Here is a 19,703-nt window from a genome sequence, read left to right as displayed (position 1 = left end):
TCTATGGTGAGCCATGTGGCCTAGGGTTTGTGTTCGTTCAGTACGATTATTCGCTGGTTGTGCTGCGGGTCACGCTAACCCGCAGCACAACCCAGATTTTGGATTTGGAATTCAGAAACCCGCAGGGAGAACAGCCCGTTAGACATGAGACACACCATGGTTCATGGCCGTGAAAAAAAAAATCCTGGGGCACTAAAGCCCGTTAAATGATTTGAAGGTAAAAGTCTGGAGATATACATTTCTTTTCGCCGGCGACGGGGCGGTATCGGCTGTATTGATGTGATGTGTAGCTTCTATATACTGTCACGAAGCCAAGGACGACGCAGTTGTTTTGGAAAAGAAAGAAGTTTATTGGAGCGAACTTGTGCTCCCCTAACAACTCAGAAGATTACAGAGGCGGCGAATCAGCGGTCAACAAAGTGACGTGCGTCGGCGAGCGTAGCAGAATCGAATACCCCGGCGTCTGCTCTGCAGGCTTTTTATCTTTCGGCGCGCGTGGTTCTCGAACAGTCCATTCGCATCGAGAACATTGTAGATCCAAGAAGATTATTCCGGGTGGTTCACGTTAGATCGGAATGCTCTCCCTATCAGAACAGATAACACATGCGGCACAGAAAGAATGGAACACGCGCTTCCCTTGGCACAGAGATAACACAGACCGGCGCAGCCGGGCGGAAAAAGCAAAACACAAATAAACAAACCCCATGCATGATTCGCTGCAATACACTTCCACCTGTAGACACCGAACCCAGGCTATGTTACCGTCTCGGTGCTACATCGCCGTTTACTCGTGCCCGCCTAAATCCCCTTTAATCTCACCTTACCGATCGTTAATATGAATCCTTAACGTTGATAGCTATTATTCATCTCAAACGCACTGGCATGCTTTGGCTCGCTTCTGGTCTTTCTTGTACTGAATTTTGTACTGAATTTTGTTCCGTTTGTGTAGACTCCAAGGACGTTCAAGGTCACCTTCCAACGAGACCTACAAGGTTTCTGAAGTTGACAGACCAAGAGTGCTGAAAGAAAAAAAAAAGCATTATTCAAACCTTGCTTGCACCGAGTTGTTTGGAGGGACTCGACTGGAAACTATGTACTAGAGAAAAAGAAAAAACGGACGAGGTATCGTTTACAATGCTCTTTATTGCACACTTGTACGGGAAGAAAGATGCACACATTATGACGAACAAAGGAGAAGACAATACAAGACACACGCACAAGAAGGGTGTTTTACATAGTTACTTGAAAATTCTTTCGATCGCAGGTCACGGTTGTAAGCGTTATTTACAAGACACCAACATAGTTTGCATTCGTACAAGACACCAACACAGTTTGAATTCGAAGTGGTGGTAGGTTTGCCGTCACACATGCGTCATGATAAAAAAAAAATGGCTAGTCACAAAAGTGGCGATGTGACTTCATCTTGTTTGTTGTCCTTACATGAGTTAATGAGCGTTTAAAAAGCTAAAGACAAATAACATCGAACCGCGGTGTGATTTGAGAGGTGAGAGAAAGGCAGGCTTATGTCTATTGGCAGAGATTGCGGCTAACGTGAGCGCGACCTGTATCAAGTTCCGCGAAGCATGCACTTCAATTTAATTTTTTCATTTTGCGAATTTACCGCAGGACATACTCCTGTCTGCGAAAAAGGCCGTGGTAAAGAACAAATCTCAAAACTCATCACACGTTATTGTAGGTCACGTACTTCAAGCACCTTCATGCGTTTAATATTCGTTGAATGTCGTCCAGAAAATATCTGAATGACAAAGCATTTCGTTTAAAATTATCTCGTAAAACGCGCAAGTTTTACGATTTCGGTGTCTAAAATAAAAACTTGTTTTTGGACTCGTGAGAGATAAACACAAGAGGCAAAGCGAAACCTCTGGTGGCAGACAGCATGCAAGAGGTCACCATACAACTATCACGCCACAGCGACCTACACTTAGAACGCCTTCCACTGTCAGTTCGGTTCGTTAATGCCCGTATTCTGAAAGTGCACTCCATCCTCAAGTCAGCTTTGTGCTTCATAAACTAACTTCAGCCCGAAGGGACCCTCCAACGGAAGAGCCAGTGGACGCTCGGGAGGAGCCCCTTCAAGGTTGCGTCATTGATGCCTTGAAACAGCCCTCTGGTGCACTTTGCAAGATGGCTGCCAAGGTTCGCTAACGTAAATCGGGCGTCCTGTTAATAACAGCTGGTCAAGGCCGCGGTTAAGAGGCCGCGATGTTGAGTTGGCTCAGGGACTTGACGAGGGTGGCGTCCGTGTTCAGGAACTTCCGCTCGTCGAGGTGCCAGAGCGACATGTTGCTCGTGTAGACCTTGAGGGTGTCCACGTAGTTCTCCAGGGTCTCCGGCGTCACCTGAAACAGCGTCCACGTTTCCTGGCGACAGGCCTGGTACTCCTTCTCGATCACCATGGCGACTTCGGGGGTCGTCTCAGGAATTATCTGCAGCGGACGCAGAGAGCAAGAAAGTTGTAAGTGACCCAGACCGGCGTTCTTCTCACACCACATCTCCAATCATTCCCTTCTTACACCATAACGACACAAGAAAACTGAGCAGAGCACCAACAACAACACATAAGCACAAACCATCAGGCGTAACAGATCAATATCCCCGGTCAAGTCAGGTCACGAACAAATCATGAAGAACAAGATCAACAAGCCAAGATCGAAGAATCAAGTAAAGTTCAAGAACAAGAACAAACAAGACAAGACGTCTACTAAGGACCTAAGTCGACAGTGAAGATCAATTTTTTGAACAAAGTGGTCTTAAGTTTAGTGTTTACTTTTCTTTTGTAGAGTCTTCTGATTTTTCGTTTCAAACAATTAAATTTTTCTTGGATAAAAAAAAGCCAGCTGAACTTTTGCCCGTTCCTGGGCGGTGGTCGCTGATAGTAGATCTGTCTTCTCTTCCCCATTACCCCATCCTTTTCCAGCCCCAAAAACTTTTCTACCACTACCTCAACCCATATTTCTACCCCTTCCTCTTCCTTTTCTTTCCCTGCGATACATATGTGGTGCAGGCTGGTAACCTCTTTCCCTCTCACACTCACACTAGCTAGCGATCCCGAAAGTGGGAACGTCTGTTGCTTTGCTTGGCTGTCTTGTGCCGTTAATTCGTTAGCCAAACAGGGCCGCTACCACAGCTTCGATCAGAATCAGAAATATGTTTATTACATGAAAAACAGGTACAGAAAATGGGTGAAGAGTCATCTGGATCCTTAGCCGATATGGCTAGTCATGGATCCATAACAGAATAACTACAATAAACAAATTAACAATCCAAACAAATTTTTTTACAATAATTACATTAATGTGAGCTAGGTAAATATATTTAGCTATGTGTTAACAGGGTGAAGTATAATGTTTAGACGTGAAAATTTCTCTAAGGAACGAGTGTTAAGGAACGAGTGTTAAGGAACGATAATTTACTGGGTAATTTTGATGTGTGCGGGAAAAGCTAAAGCAAAAAAAAAAAAATGTCAGCATCTCCGTTCCGTGGATGATGGCGAGGGTGCGGAGTACGGAGACTCGAAATGACATCCAAGTTGCGCCCCGAGTAGCATTCGATTTGCGCCCCGACCGTCATTTGCGCCCCGACTGAAGGAAAGAGCCTAACATTTCAGAGGCGCAAATTTGACTTAACTGTGACAATGTCATGCTTATTTAGACCTTAATTAACACACGAAGCCTGGCGATTTGTCAGACTAGCTTCACTCGTATTTTAATTCATTACGACATAAATCACTCACTTGCAGACCATGAATGGCACGAGAAATTACACCCGGCTATGCAATTGGAGCTGTAAACCATTGCTTCTACCCTAGTTTCGTCGGGTTCTCTAGTAACATGCGTTTCTCTTATTATTGCAAAGCTGAGTTTGCTAGTCAACGTGTGGACCACACGGGTAACAACTCGAGGGAGCAAATAGCTATACTTGTGGGGTATTTCAGGCAGGCTAAGGCAGGCTTCCAGTATAGTTCCTTTTGTTCACGGCTGTTTTTCTGACATCTTTTCGATCGAGGCTGCCTAGTCAAGCATTACCTTTTTAAAACCTTGCTATTTGCACTAGCCCATAAACTAATATTGCAGTGTGTAAGAATTGGCCGCATATCTTCGGTCCTCGCAGCAAATGACGTCGAAACGCGATAGCGTTTTGGCCGCCCCTGCCATTAATGGCTGCGTCTTTCCACCCGACTCCTCACCCTCGCACCATCTGCGCAGGTCCATCTCACATTGACCCTTCCGCCGTCCTTTTCTGCCTTTACTTCATCTGACCTTCTCTCCAATAGCCGCATTGTGAGCCACTCTCGTCCCGCTCTTCTACCTTACCCGTCAACCAATTTTACGCTACCTTCTGATGATTTATCGCTACATTTCCTCAATCGTGTCTTTACCATCCTCTTCCTTCACCCTCCCATATTTTCATTCTCCTTCCTACCACGCCTGTCGCCCCTTTCCATCGCCGAATTATATCCTATCCTGACGCAAATTTCCCGCTACACTGCCCAGTCTCAGTCTTCTCGCTCCTCAACTACCCTTTATCCCTTTCATTTGCTCATTCCCATTTGTCCACCTTCCCCTTCCCCTCCCCCTGCCCCCCCCCCCCCTGACCACACACCGTTCCGTTACCTTTTAACCCCCGTTCTTACCTTCTCTCTCTCTAACCCTTAAACCCCTCCCACCCGATATACTCCTCTTCCCCTCTAGCCTTCTAACTTAATCACCCCCAACTCATTCTACCCGCCCCTTACAATAGCACTCCTCTTCCCAAACTTCATTCCCTAGCGAGTACCTCCCTCGCCGTCTCCTCCCAATTACATTTTACTATCGTCCTCTCCGTTGTAGGACACCACCCTCTTTCGCCAGTTCGTTCATCCTCTTCTTTCTCTCCCCGACCCATTTCTCTCTATCCCACTCCTCTTCTCTTCCCCTTCCGCTACTGTCCACTTCCATTTTTAAAATGCAGATTTTTTTCCTTCCATCCCCTTCCTCTCCCCTTCACATCCCCCCCCCCAATCCTACCGGACTCCTCCTTCCCTTCACAATTTATTTCAGGATCGTCGCCTGCCCACCCATTCAGCCTTTCCCATCCTTTCACCTCTCCCCTCGACTTTCCTTTCTATATCCCACCTTCCCTTTATTCCCTACACACTCCTCTTCTGCTGCATCACTTACCGATTCCCAGCGGGTCAGTAACCCTGAGCAGGCTCACCAGTAACGTTCGATACGAGCGGCAGAGACCGGCGGACAGACAGACAAAAAAAACCATTTTAGGTGGCCCAACAAAAACTGGTCCTTAAAATCTGGATAAGCTAGGGCTGGCAACTTGCGCGTACATTTAGCAGAATACTTTCGGAAACATCTTGGTGTATCAGATGCATGGGTGCCAAAAACGGAACATCACCAAATGCCTGCCAGCACCAAAGTGAAGCGTCACGATGGAAGGAACACAAGCGGCTGTGGCATACCTTGTAGACGAGCTCGGATGTCTTGTCCATGGCGACCTTCCACATGCGTAGCAGGGCGTCGTTGAGGTCGTTGACGCTCTGCAGAGTCGGGTGGCGCCAGAGATCCGGGTCGAAGTCCTTGGCCACCGTGTCGCCGAGCTGCACCCAGAGCAGCACCACGGAGCAGACGCTCTTGACGAGTCCCGGCTCGCGGCCCTGCATCACGTCGAAGCAGCTCTCCAGGCTGGCCATCACGTTGCCCCACGCAGAGGCGTACAGCTGCCGCAGGTCTTCCAGAAGCACCAGCAGCCGCCTGACGAAATGGAAGGAGTCGAAGCAAATGTTAACAACGCACTTCTTGAGGATCGTTGGAGGACGCGATATATCCAGTGTAAGTGCGAACCTCACGAGACTGCACAGAGGCCGAAGAGGACAGGCACAGCGAAAGTTTCTTGAACCGCTGCAGAAACACAGCTACTAAAGGTGCTTCAGCGCCCTGCGTGACGGCCGCTACACTACAACGCCCAAGGCCAGGATCATGAGTAATCACCCAGTGCTTAGCGTCAAATTGCCTTATACAAGCTACGTGTTGGATCAGAACAAAGAATAAAAGAAAAAAAAAAGGAAATGAGCACTCTGTACATGCATGAACGCAGGATGAAGGAAACGACCATCGTCACCACTTAGTCCCAGCATGGGAGGATAGTTTTAGTGACTTTTTTAAAGCTTCTTTCTGTACTGATGTCTACTTTTTCTATTGACCCAGCTGCCTGCCTTTCCAGCCGTGCAGCGTTCACGAACGATTAAGGCCACACGAATGTGCCTGCGCACGTTTACTATATGTTTCCTTATTCTGTTTTAGAGCATCACATACGCACGTATTGAATTTATTGTAGAATCCAACCTTACTTAAAACCTTCATGAATGTCATCAGTGTCTTAATATATTAATCATACTGCATGGTTTTCCTTATGAATTCAAATATTTCCGCTGCACCCGTTAATAAATCAATGTGAACTTACTGAAGCTAGCTTCTAAATAGCCTCTGCGATTCCTTGTAGTGCTGATCGGAAGCCATTTACCGCGGTCCGTCCCTTTCTTCTGGTTTTTGCTGCTATCACATTTTATTTTAATCTCACCTTCGGAATTTCTGATACTTCTACCAAACTCAGTGGCAGAAATTGCCGCTGGGGTGAGAAATTGCACCAGGTTTCGAATGTTCTTTGCGAGAGTTGCTAACGACTATTTCTACGGTTCACAAATGCAGCAAATTCGAAGCATGCATCACCTTCTCAACAAGACACAGGTGGACAAATTTCCGTAAATCAATTCTTGTCCTGCCTGTATTTCGAAAAGTATACGTCTACCACCACCGCCTTTGCTTTACCATAAAGCTAAGGTGACGCGCGTTTCATCGACTGACAAACTAGACAGTGCAGACACTTATCCGAAGCAAGTGCCACGCGAAGGTCATGACTCTCAAAGGGAGAGCAGCCTAGGAGAGTAGCTTTGAGGGATTCGGTTGAATTTTTCAAACTCGCGGCCACATGCTTGCATCGTGGATCTTTCGAGTATGAGCAACGCCCCCTATATATGTGGCAAACGTCCTTTTTTCCTTTTCCCCGAGAAACACTCTCTCTTATATACACGCCTGAGCAGGAGCCCAAGAGCTAAAAAGGTCAATCAAGACCATAGATGGTGAATCCGACTGTTTACCGCTTCAGTTCACTGGCATGAGACTTCGCTTGGGCGCGCTAACCACCGAACATTTGTATGGACAGAAAAATGACAGGGGGAAAGCCAGTGGAAAGGCACGGGGGTTAAACAGGATAGAGCCCAGTTTGCTACCCGGCACGGGGGAAAGGGGATTGAGGGGGTAAAAGGGAGGCCAGCAGAAAAGGGGGAAGGCGGAGAGGAGATGCGTTCGTCTAAGCCGCCATCGTTGAGAAAAAAGGTGAATAGATTTGGTCTATTCTGTGGCAGAGATTTATTGGCAGTCGGGACCAATGCCCAAGATTGTCGCCACCACGGCCGATCGTCTAATTAGCCGAGCTTGCTGGAAAATGCTTCTACAGGGAATACTGAGGGCAATTAAAAGAAATTACGCCCCACTGTCGTCAGCCCCACAGACGCCACAGTCGGCGTTACTAGCCATCCCTATGAGGAAGGAGGGGCTCTAGTGAAGGCTATACTTTAGACCACAGTCGGCACAATCCCAGGTGGGAGACGGTGCTGAAGTAGATCATGCACGCAGTGGCGGGAATTCGCAAGGTCAGCTGTGTTTCACTGTTTCAGGGTAGTCGTGTGGGCTATGGAACGAAGTGTTTCAAGGTTTTTTTAAGATTTCAAGTTTTATTTTGCCCAGTTGGGTAGGCATGCGAGAGACGAAAAAATCTGCGGGCGCAGATTGACGGGTCCCCAGCCCTTACAGTGCAAGGCGGTAGCACGAGCAAGCGACAATACAGGCGTAATTGCTAAAGTGCGATTACGAAAGCGATACGCGTGCATCCCAATTATAGATATCAAAGCAGAAAATCAAAATAAATTTACAGATTCTTTAGTAGCTTGGGTACTTGGCACTATGGTGAGTAAATTTCGTTATGTTCGTTTGGCTACTTAACCCTAATGATTTTGGGGAGGTATACTGTACGTCTGCATAGATCCCGTCATTTGTACGGGCATTCCGCGACAGGATACTGTGATAGCGTGGAACCTACAGACTTACCGGGTCTCCCGATTGCCATCGGCGTACATCTTGCTGCCGACGAAATGCATGGGCGACTTGTGAGACTGCATCTTGCGCTGCCCGCACACAAGGGCCCACTTGATCAACTTCTTCAGACCCATGGCGAAGCCTGCACGAAACCAAAGGAAGCACCTCAACTTCAATCCTGTTGGTGCAGCCTCTTTCTATGGAGGCGCGGCTACTTTCTTTTCAAACCAGTGACAAGTTCCTTTTATACGCGCTAAATGCTGAACATACTTTTCATTCACGCATGCGTAAAGCGTAAAATACGTACGATCAGCCCAATCATTCAAGCGTTGGGCCGATTTTTATCCTTACGCTCTAAATTGGCACGCCAGAATAAAGAGAATCAGCCCGAACCCGTCGGCTTAGTGCCCTCATTACGAAAACACAGCGGCTGTATACGTCAGCCATTCGATGAATGTGATGTTAGACATGTTTATGTTTACAGCACATTCATGAAGGGTAAAAATTGACGATTAGCTGTTACCCGACTTGCGACAATATAGGGGTAATGAGCAAGGCTATTCAAGAATAGCAGAACAGTGTAAAGGACGGGACAAGGAAGAACAACACGACGAAGCGCTGATCTTTTCCGTCGTTCTTCCTTGCCCCGTCATTTGAGTTGTTTTGCTATTCTTGAAGGTGTACCAACCAGCCCAAAATTTTACCTTGTTGGAGCAAGGTTATACATAGAGAAACTGAAGTACGGTATTGAAAATGTAGCCATTCAAAATTGTTAATAAAAATTAGAAGACAACCCCGCCCCCCCGCCTTCTTGATCGCCTTGTACACGCACATCGATAGCTTTCCTTGAAAGGCCGAATAAATATTCAAATGCAATTACCGCGCAGAAAGAAAGCGATGAAGCGGCGCAGTTCTTGCGCTTGAAACTTTTGAATTTGGTCGAAAAAGGACAGTCACCTCGATGCTTTTTATTCGAAATAACTTTCAATCAACGGATATAATGGGTTTTAGATTCGAATGATCGAGCGAGTTTTTCCATTAAATTGTGTTAAAATTGCCGGGACAAGCACATCACTTGCAACTAACCGAAAATTCCAATTAAGCGACTTCGAATTACCGAGAATCGACAGTACAATATATCAAACTGGGTGATCCACCAAGTTGTACAGGAAAAAAATGACACAAGTTGGGGTACAAACAAATGCACGGGCACTAATTCATCCCCGGGCACTAATGGAAGCAATGAATGAATGAGTGACCTTTACTTAGGAGGAGGCTGAAGTTCCCTGGTTTGGGTTTTAGGGAAAAAAGGAGATGGGAACGTTTACAAATAAGGTTTACAAGACGCAGAAATCGTTTAGTGTTTCTGTTGGTTGGAGGCACGGTTTAAGTTTTCATATAGGCACGGGTCGTTGATTAGTGGAGCACTGTCACGAAGGTGCACCAACACTTGAAAAAGACGTCGGAGTCCATCAGACACTACACAAATCTGTACAGACCATTATGAACAGGAAAGTTGCTGACCCTTTCAAGGATGCGTGAATCGCCTCTAATCAGCTGTAAGTTCGCTGCTTGAGACCCTTGGAGTTGGTATTTTAAATGAAAGAGATGAGAGAGATTAGGGGTGCACTACAAATGGAAGCTCAAATTATTCCTGCGCTTAAGTTCTCATTGAAACGCCATGAACCGAAATATAGCAACTTCAACTCGCGCGCAATGAAGTACTAAGTGGATCTGTGGAGCCAGGAAGGCATTGCAGAGACGTGCGCGTGCAGACAAAGTTCTCACCCCATCCGTGCCTGTGATGTGTGCTTGACTTAAGTGCTTCAACGCGGCCCAATGTTTTGTATTTGGTGCAGAGGTCCGCAACAGTAATGAACCTGAGCAGTGCACCGGCTACACCAACCTACTTAGAGGGTACGATTCTTCATTGATCGAACCAAAGCTCATCGGGTCTATTTTATGTGTACGGCCGCTACAAACACGCTACAAAACTTCGGTAAATTTAATGACTTCTTAAACACATATCAGCACACAAAAAATAGAAAATGTATTGCGCGAAGACCAGAACTTTTATGGCGCAAATAGCCCTCACCCCCTTTCCTTCTATCTTTGACTTCACTGAATAATAAAGTAAAGAGGCATTAGGTACAATAGGAACCGGGGTGAAAGGGGGCAGCCCTGTCTAACGGATGACTCGCTCGCAACCGGGTCATACAGACCACGGTTACCGATAAGCCGTGCAATGGAATGTTGGCAGTACAGCTGCATACATTGATAGGACTCCTACTTTTGCCGTCGCCGGAATTTAAAAAAAAACAAGAGAAAAAGAAAGAACACAATAACCTCGCTCAAATTGTTTCGAAAAGTCACTTTGGATAAGGGCCACCTGTTCAGGCGGACCTGTATGTCGGTTTGAATGCTCCCACCCCGAATAACGCAAGCTTCGCGAGACCCCAGTGAACTAGTGATTACAATTAGAAGGCGCGTGGATACAGTGGTGCATAGAGTTTCTTACTGTGTACACTAGAGGAATCTGGCGCTAGCGTCTATGCGGCTCATATCAAGGCCGTCTGTGTCGCCATGGGCCGCCAGTATATCATGCGCTCGCCTTATTTTCGTTATTGGCTCGGATTGAAACGTTTTAGTGGCAATATATTCGAACACAGTGCCAGAAAAACGCAAAGAATGGTGTGGTATTACAAAAGTGGGAAAAAAACAGGCCTTTTTTAATGATACGGGAAAAGGAAATAAGGCGTATTTTTGCCCGAACGGTTGTGCCTACTATTCTGGATGCCAAGCTGGTAGTTAGCAATAACGGTAATGTTTGGGGGAAACTCAGTAGAGACTTGTTTTATTAATTTTACCATTATTTCTATTATTAAGTTCTGTGAAGAGCTTGGAAATGTTTTTGAGCGTGGCCATGAAAACGTCGCCTTCGTGGTGAACCGGCACCGACCGTCAGCTGGAGTTTTACAAAACTTGTTGCTGAGCGAGTTGGTTCATACATCAAGAAAAATAAAACGTGGCGTTAAACAGTCATGGACGAAGGCAAGATAGGACGGATGCAGGCGCCCACATCTGTCGTATCTTGTCTTAGGCAAATTACGTTTGGTTTCTTATTCTTTCGTCAGCTATAACTTTCACGGCGGCATATTACCCGCTCAGTCATGCGTTCCTTCGACTCCGGTATGACCAACGTCAGATACAATCACGCGCTGCCTGCTCTTTCACCGGACACGCAGTTGCCACGGCTCACGGCTACCACAGTAGCTCGTAGACGTGTTAATGCATAGTGAAGGAAGCAAATTCCCAAAACCGCTTAAGAATCCAATTGTCATGCCAAGCCCAAGCCAGAAGCAGGGGTCTTCCCATAACCCCCCACGACGACGTGGATTCACAGGTGCAGTTTCTTCTCTAGTATATTTACTGAGAAACTCTATGCAGTGGTGAGCACGCGCACTGACATTGAAAACATTCCTGCTGGCGCCGAAAGAGCCGTCACGCTGTCCTCAGGCCACTGCAAGCGAAGCCCCAAAACCAGCTGCGCCGCACAGCAATAGCGATCCCTGCAATTCTTTCCAAAACACGTGTCGAGGTCAAACATTGTCACAAACGGCGAGGAAACGGTATTAGGTTCATATAAAGCGGAAGGACACCGCACGCTCAAAAAAAAAAAAAAAAGAAAAGAAAAGAGAAGAGAGAGAGAAAAAAAGAAAAAGAACGAATGAGCTGTCTGTGGTCACAAGGCAGTGGGGGGATTGCCGAAGCCCGAGAGACTTACCGGGACGACGACTTGAGAGATCGCGTTTCGCAAAGTCGAGGTATAGCACTTCGCCTAAGAAAGAGCGCTACAGGTTGCGCCCGCTTTTCGTGACCCGATCACGCTGAACAGCTGCGCAGCTTCATTTCTTTTGGCCAGCCGTACGTGCCCCGCAAGCCTCAGTTCAACGCTCCGTGCGCTTGCTGCGGGTCGCAGTATTTATGCGGGCATATACGCGATCGTACACGACAACACGGCCGACAAACGAGCCGCGCAAGTTTCGCGCGGTCTAACGAGGCCCGACAGACCTGCGTCTTCTTGTTGCGCGTATATGCGCCCCGTGAAACTCCGTAGCGCGGAGCAGATGTTGCCAGCGTCTTCAATGCCGCTTTTGTTTTACTACGACATCGTCGCGTACTCCTCACCGCCAGGCACAAAGCGCTGCTTCACTTCGCCCTCGACAAAACCGAGAAATGACAGCTCGAAAACGACAAACGGCAACGAAACGCACATGTAGGTGTGGGGCTTAACGTAACGTCTGTTATAACTACGTCAAAGCGCTGCCTTTGTAAAAGGAAGTGACCTGTCCGGACCATTCAGTCAAAGCAACAGGAACGCATGCAAAGAGAGAATAGAATCGAAGTCTTTTTTTTTTTCTTCTTACATTTATTATCCACACCAAAGAGCAGTGGGAGACCGTGCTGCTTAGCGAGGACCCTGTCATCCAGCGTTGGGCCGTCCAGAGGGCCGAAGACGCCGCTAGAAGCCAAGACATCCTGGCCGTCGTCTGAAGCACACCGGCCATAACTAGGCCTTTCCTCTCGACACAATAAAGTTACTTCCTCCTCCTCTTGCTTTGTGGCGAGTGTATGTAGAGAGTTTAGAGCCCGAATTCATCCATGATTTAAAAACGCGACACCGCAACCAGGCTTTTCTTGACTGATAGATGCAGCAGAGGCTAGAACTGTTTTTCTACTTTCAAGTGCTCGGGTTTTCTAATACCGAAGAGTAGACGACAGCATGTTTTTTTTGTTTTTTTTTTTGTATGTGTGCCGGCGTCCAAACACTCGCTGTCTTCGGGGTGAGCTGTGAACGTAAGATGCTGCAGGCTGCACTGAATACTAGTAATAGACTTACCCATAAGGCAAGTACTATCAGACACCGCAACCATCTACCCCGTTATTCGGCAGGCAACCATTTGTGAGAGTGAAATCGCCTGCACGCATGAAGGATGCGACGGGCCCTCAAAAAACGAAGCGATTTTTTTTGTTTTGTTTGCGGTTAGGGATTTATACCATAATTTTTGTAGACAATCGTGAAGCTTTCAGAAGCAACTACACTTGAGAATTCCGCTCGTAAAATTTGAGGTGAAAATGTCCAAAGAAGCGGCCTTCTTGTCGCGGAGGAGGTAGCTCGCAAACGATAATGAGCCGACGCAAGCGCCTTCGTAGCGCCTAAGACAGGCCCAAGCGGCCGCTTTAGCAGCGTGGTTATTACGAAGGGATCAGCAGAGTGATCAGCAGGGAGCGAAATGTGCTTAACATACATTAATGCCACGCTCAATGAAACTGCGCTTGAAAAAACCAGTTGACGAATTACCATTCCGAGAAGACCGACAAAATCAGATTTTCAAGCCCTAATTAATCCAGTTTTCGAAGCAAATTACCAAAACAACTTAATAAAAAGTATTCTCAGAAATTTCGGAGACAAAGCATTCGCTTGCCAGCCACGTGGGGAGTCTGTACGGAAAAGCGCTGCGACTTTGACAGCGTCATTTGAGACGTACATGTCATAAAATGTTCAAAAAATAACCCCCAGCTTAATTAATTAATTTATTTATTTACGATACTGCCAGTCTTTACAGATTAACAGAATACTTTGGTTGAGATATTACACAGGAGTAGTTTTTACACGAATACTCCTGTTTTCTCGTTTTTTTTTTAAAATATTTCACGACAAACCGAACAATTTCTCCGCGGCCTTTTTTTTTTCAGATGAAGTAAATATGCCGGGAGCTGCGATTTTACGTACAGTCGGGATCAATTTGAAGGTGATCGTTCGGGTGGCAAATAAACAAGCAGAAGTTACATATTACGTGTTGTATTACGGTTGTGTGATGCAAGAAACAACGAGGGGAAGATACTGAAAAGGCCGCTGTGCAAGTTGGAGGACCCGTTAATCGATGCTCCCGTGATCACCTTCATATTGATCCCGACTGTACGTCCTATTTGAAATTTGTGATGTGGTGGTTTTGGAAAGTGCTGAAAGGCTGCCGAAGCACACCTTACCTATATATCTTAGATCAAGAAGCTCAAAAATTCATGCCATGTTTTCTAGTACACGACTAAAGACGACGCCAAATGCCGGTTTCTAGCTTCAAGATCCGGGATAGTATACGGCGGACTGTTGTCCAGAGTACTTCACGTCAGTAGCCTACCAACAATCGCAGGTGACAATTTTTTTTTTTTTTGCTTCGACTCTAAAATGTTATTAAGGGTCGCCGAGTCCTGGGGGCTGTGAACGCAGCAGTGAATGTCACACGAACGACATTTCTTTCGGTTGTCAGGAGTAATGAAACCTTTGAACAATAATGTATAACCATCTTCTGTGGCTCACTCACCATAAAGCGGGCACTGATGAGACCGTTTTACCTTAACGAAGCCGCCATCTCACCCCAACGGCACATCGAACGCCGCGCAAACGAAGCCACCTTAGTTGCCCGCAACATCACGTGAATCACACGCGCTTACACAGCCTCGCTCGCGGAATGGACGTAGATATAAGCTCAGAGCCTACCAAGGGTGATCCCCTAGCGTCAGTCAGTGATCGTTTATTTATTTATTTTTTGCGTACGTGCAGGCGCGCCTCGTCGGAGAGGAGGCGTGAGCACAGTGGGTCGGCAGAGGCTCGTAAAGGACGCTACCTGGATGCATTACATCCATGATATAGCGCCGTTGTCCCCGGCATTCCACAAATGCCGAACAGCATGCTGGTTAGGAAGCCGAGCGAAGCCACCAGAAACAAACGAAAAGAGAAAAGCCGAAACGAAACACAAAGCTCTGCGCGCGCATAACGAACACGTAGTCGCCGCGTGCTCTGTGCGGATGCAGGCAACTACCGTCGAGCGGAAATCGCTCCCACGACCGCGACTTCCTGGAAATCACGTGACGGACACGGTGCATTGACAGCGTCGATCACCGGATTTTCGTATGTCTTTTTTTATCTGCTCAGCATCCACTGAAGACAAAGGCTAGCTTATTTTGTGGTTCCAGGCTCCATAGGTGAGCGTAGCATCCAAGGAGAGAGAGGGCGAGGTTAGCGGGGCATGCATCTAACAGTGAGACCAATGCCAACAGAGGGAAAAAGGAGAGAATGCATAGCAAAAAAGCTCAAGGCTACCCGATACGAAGGTCAAAACCATGTTTTGTGCAATCGGAAAAAAATTGACAGCGTATCTGCTGACTTCGCTGCAAATTTCGTCGAAAGACGACAGTCTTCTGCCGAGCCTGCAACGTAAATACCTCACTTCTCTTAGCCTCCCGCCTGTCCCGCTCACACCCTTCCGTTTCGCTTCTCTCCTGATAAACACGGTGGAGGTTTGGTCAAGTAAAATTCAATTTTACCGCGTTCCACAGCTCGCGCCATTTACTGGAACCTTTTGTTACTGTTAAACCTGGAACACTGCAACAAGGGGGCGCCGCGAACTTTTTGTATTTTGAGGTCAGAGCATTTTAATGCGTAAGATTCTTTGCCGCGTATACCCCCACAGCCAGGACCGTGTAAGACCCCGCATTTCCACAAGAATGCAGATATCGCGGAAGTTCCACCTGTAATCGTTATAATAACGTAAATGGAGATAATTATTCCAAAGAAATTTCGAAAGACTAAAAATATGAGAAAAATTAAAAAAAAATGCGGAAAACGGCGAACCGCGCAACGCCCTGCACTTCCATAATAATGCAGATTTCGCGAGAGTTCAACCTGTAATAGTTATACTAGCGTAAATGGAGGTAATTGGTCGAACAAAATTTTGATAAACTGGAAAATAAGAAAAATACAAAAAATGCGGAAAATGGTAAGTGGTATAAAACATGGCATCTCCACAATAATGCAGATTTCGCAAAAACGTTGCACATGTAATCGTCATAATAGCGTAAATGGAGATAACTGGTAGAATAAAACCTTCAAAAACTAAGAAAATAAATATATTAAAATACGAAAAATGGCAAACCATGCAACGCCCTGCATTTAAACAATAATGTAAATTTCATGAAAGTTCCAAGTGTAATCATATAATAGCGTACATTGAGATAATTGGCCGAACGAAATTTTCAAAAAACTAAAGAAATAAAAAAGTTCGGAAAATGGCGAACCGTGCAACGCCCTGCATTTTCAGAATACAGATTTCACGAAAGTTACACCTGTAATCGTTACAATAGCGTTCTGCAGAATTATTTTTCAAAGCTTATTTTTATTTGATATCACGAAAATCAAGCATTCACGTATTTTTAATTAAAAGAGCAATGCAAATATCACTTATGTATTGATGTCTTGCCTCAAATATGGTTAATAAAGCTTAATACTACCAGAGTCCTGATACTACTAAGTGCAAAGCCTTACGCATTTCAAGAACAGCCCCTTCATTACCTTAACAACACTCTTCTTGAACCTGTCACGTCTTACCGCCGATCTGACGGGCAACCCGCGCCACGCGCCCGGAGCAGGGTTAGGTATATATGGGAACACGCTATTCAAGAGCAGCTGGGTGGGCTTTCGAAAGCCAGTGGAGCCCCGTGTTTGTCCGTACAAACGGAGCTCTACGGCGCCACAGCTGCGCACACACGCACGGTCACGTGAACTCAACGCGATCCCCGACTCCTTTCTCCCCACTCGGCAAGCGATGCCGCACTAAGAAAGGCGGCTGGTTACTTTTACATACGGCCGCACTGGTTGCGCGGGCAGCTATAGGATTCTACGTGTAACTGGATGTAAGATAAGCGACGGGCCTTCGTCCACAACGAGTTACGAGATAGCAAGAGCTTGATGTGGGCGAGTTTGTACATTATGCTTAAAAATTACACAAAGAAACACGTACACGCGTTTCTTCTTTGTCCCTGTTGGGTTGACGAGTAATTTTTAAGAGGTACGAGATCTTTGCGCTGCACTGCTGCACACTGACCTTGCTAGGCCTAGCAGGCGAAAAAGAAACAAAAGCGGGGATGCACGCGCCGCCCCCGGCACCACGAGGGAAGCTTTCGTAACGTTACCCAACAACCTGAATATATGAATGCATACGCTTTGTTACGTTATCTGCCGCTGCTCTCGCCCCTACAAGCATGCGCAGCAAGTTTTCCCGTCATAGGAAATGCGTGGTGAACGACACCCTCTGCATTGAGGTCTACCTGGGACTTCTTTCGGAGATATTCCGCGAAAGGCTTTACAGGATTATTATAAATTTCGCGGCGTGGTGCATTGCCCGTTGTACAGATCTTACCCGCGGAAATGCCCTGAAGACCGTGTGACATTATGAGGCACGACGGCATCCCGGAAGCCAGCCGGGCGGCTCCGTCCAAACAGAGTGCGTTAACTTGACCTCCAAAACTCGGCCGCCTAAGTCACTAATCGCAATGCGTTGACTGGGCTCTATTCGAAAGCGTACACTGCGCCTTCACACAGAGCGAGCGGTGCGCATAAAAAAAATAAAAATAAAAAACCGGTGCAGCGTCACAAAACGTAGGATGGTTTGATAAACCCATGGCGACGAGGCATGTGGGTGGGTTGAGAAAGGGCAATGACCGGGACAATTTGGTAAGCGAATACCCTTGCTCAGAAGAGCAGGACAAATGCTACCACAACCAAAGGCGAACACTAAGAGTGAGAACATATGTACCCACGCTCACTAAAATCAGTAAATATCGTAGCTGGGGACAAAGTTCGAGTGCAGGAATTCGTGCTGCATTTCGGGAGCTCTAAAAACGGCGGTAACATAAATAGCCCAAGAACAGTTGTAGAAGTACGCCTCACGGAAAGCAGGGCTCGCGGCACGAAAGAAATGGCCGGAAGCAATAATCTGAACTGCAAACTGCGCGTGGAAGGCGATGGTTACTGCCACGACCACACAATGTAACGAGCAAGTTCGAAAGGTCTTCGGTGCAGTTATATGACGTCCAACGTCCGCTGCATCTTCTGACCACAGTACGGGCAAATTCGAGTCGCTCATTTTCTATCTTTGTCTCCATTAGTATTTACAGTAAAGAGAAAACAGAACGGGACTTCGGGACGACACCACGAGGAGGCGGTGAGCGGCTTTACTGCCCGCGTGGCTATGCACATGGTATCTTATCTTTATATCCAGACCCTCACATGGCCACGGTGACCTGTAGGAGGAAGTTGGCGGCAACTGCAGGGAAGAGGCATGAGCGTCACGAAGCGTACATGTATTTGTATAAAGAACACTACACTATATACATAACACCAGTACGGGGATCAGTGTTTGAGGCATCTTTCCTTTTCTCTTTTTAAATGAGCACGGGAAGCCCACTTTCAGAAATTCAGGTTTATTCACCATGATCATCGAGTACGCTCGTTCGTACGCTCTAAGCTTGAATATGCCTGCACCATCTGGGACCCCGGTCATGTCACGCTGACTCACTGTCGAAGCTGTTCAAAATCGCCCGTTTTATTTGGTGTAACAATTCACTTCATGCCAGGATCACAACCATGAAAAAAAAAAAAAAGCAACCTGCGAACGTTCGAGAAAAAAAAAGCGAAAAACTCTTAACGTATTTATCGTTCCATCGTAAATTCTCTCCGCTTTTTCTTTTTCGCGAAAGTTATCGTTATAATCCATCTTTAAAGGAGCAGCTGTTTTATTTCGCCTCCCACATTTCATCCAGTTGGAATCAGTTTCAACGTAGGTATAACATCTTGAACAAATCGTTACAGTGATTCCAAGAACAAGCAACGACTCGGACCGCCTTTTCCGTTGACATCGAACTCATCACCAACTCTAGAACGTCCAAACTCCATTTTGCAACAATTCCAACATGTCGCTCAAACTCGTTATTGCTGCACCCCCTCCCCCGCCCCCCCCCCCCCACCCCCCCACGCACACACACCACGCACACAGTCCTTTTCGTAAGGTCTTCGAGCACAGAAAGTATCCAAACAAACAAACAAACAAACAAACAAACAAACAAACAAACAAACAAACAAACAAACAAACAAAACAAATAAGGCCACCTGTTCCAACATCTATATATTCGCGCTCATCCTTTCTGCAGTACACAGGAAGTATACAGAGTTACTGGTATGGCGCGAATGCTGCCCTGCGCCGTGAAGGCAAGGCCGTACGTCGTACTTGTGGAATCTACAGAGTACGAAAGTTTATTACCAGATCCTATTACTTTTACTACCGTTAGTTCGTAATCACACCTCTCGGCTTGACGAAGTACTAAATCAAGCTTAGCATTATATTACCCCAGTCACACATAGCAAGTTATTCTGTCTGGCTAACCGTGATGAGGGATCCCAAAAAATAAACGCCCAGATGGGGGGCTAAATTATGATACATGAACCTTAACGCTACGTTTAAGTTAATCATTCATTCTAGAGTGACCAAATGACGTAAGAGTAGCTTATTTAGCGGCTGTAATTTATGCTTTTATGACCGAGACATGAAGCAAAGGGACCGCACATAAAGTGCAATGCGCTCTATCAGCTCCTTCATTTGGGTCATGTTTCTTGAACGATACACTGGCGACTAGCGGACATCG

The 19,703-nt window shown here is 46.5% G+C and overlaps 1 protein-coding gene across 1 annotated transcript in view; it reads right to left on the bottom strand.

Moving 5' to 3' along the window:
- Window positions 1-1,123: 1,123 nt before the first annotated feature.
- The window catches only part of LOC144170252 (uncharacterized), a 48,822-nt gene continuing 30,242 nt past the window's right edge, over window positions 1,124-19,703 (bottom strand). The window contains exons 2-4 of the mRNA XM_077699923.1: window positions 8,178-8,307; window positions 5,474-5,765; window positions 1,124-2,447 (exon numbers count right to left, since the gene is read on the bottom strand). Of these exons, the coding sequence (XP_077556049.1) occupies window positions 2,211-2,447; window positions 5,474-5,765; window positions 8,178-8,299 (651 nt within the window). The 5' untranslated portion in view covers window positions 8,300-8,307 and the 3' untranslated portion in view covers window positions 1,124-2,210. The remainder of the gene's footprint in view (window positions 2,448-5,473; window positions 5,766-8,177; window positions 8,308-19,703) is intronic.

Source organism: Haemaphysalis longicornis, unplaced genomic scaffold (genome assembly GCF_048455015.1).
Source record: "Haemaphysalis longicornis isolate Haplotype H1 unplaced genomic scaffold, Haemaphysalis longicornis Haplotype H1 scaffold_2, whole genome shotgun sequence".
NCBI lineage: Eukaryota > Metazoa > Arthropoda > Arachnida > Ixodida > Ixodidae > Haemaphysalis > Haemaphysalis longicornis.
The sequence above is the reverse complement of the archived record's forward strand: the minus strand, read 5'-3'. Positions and strand labels throughout refer to the sequence as shown.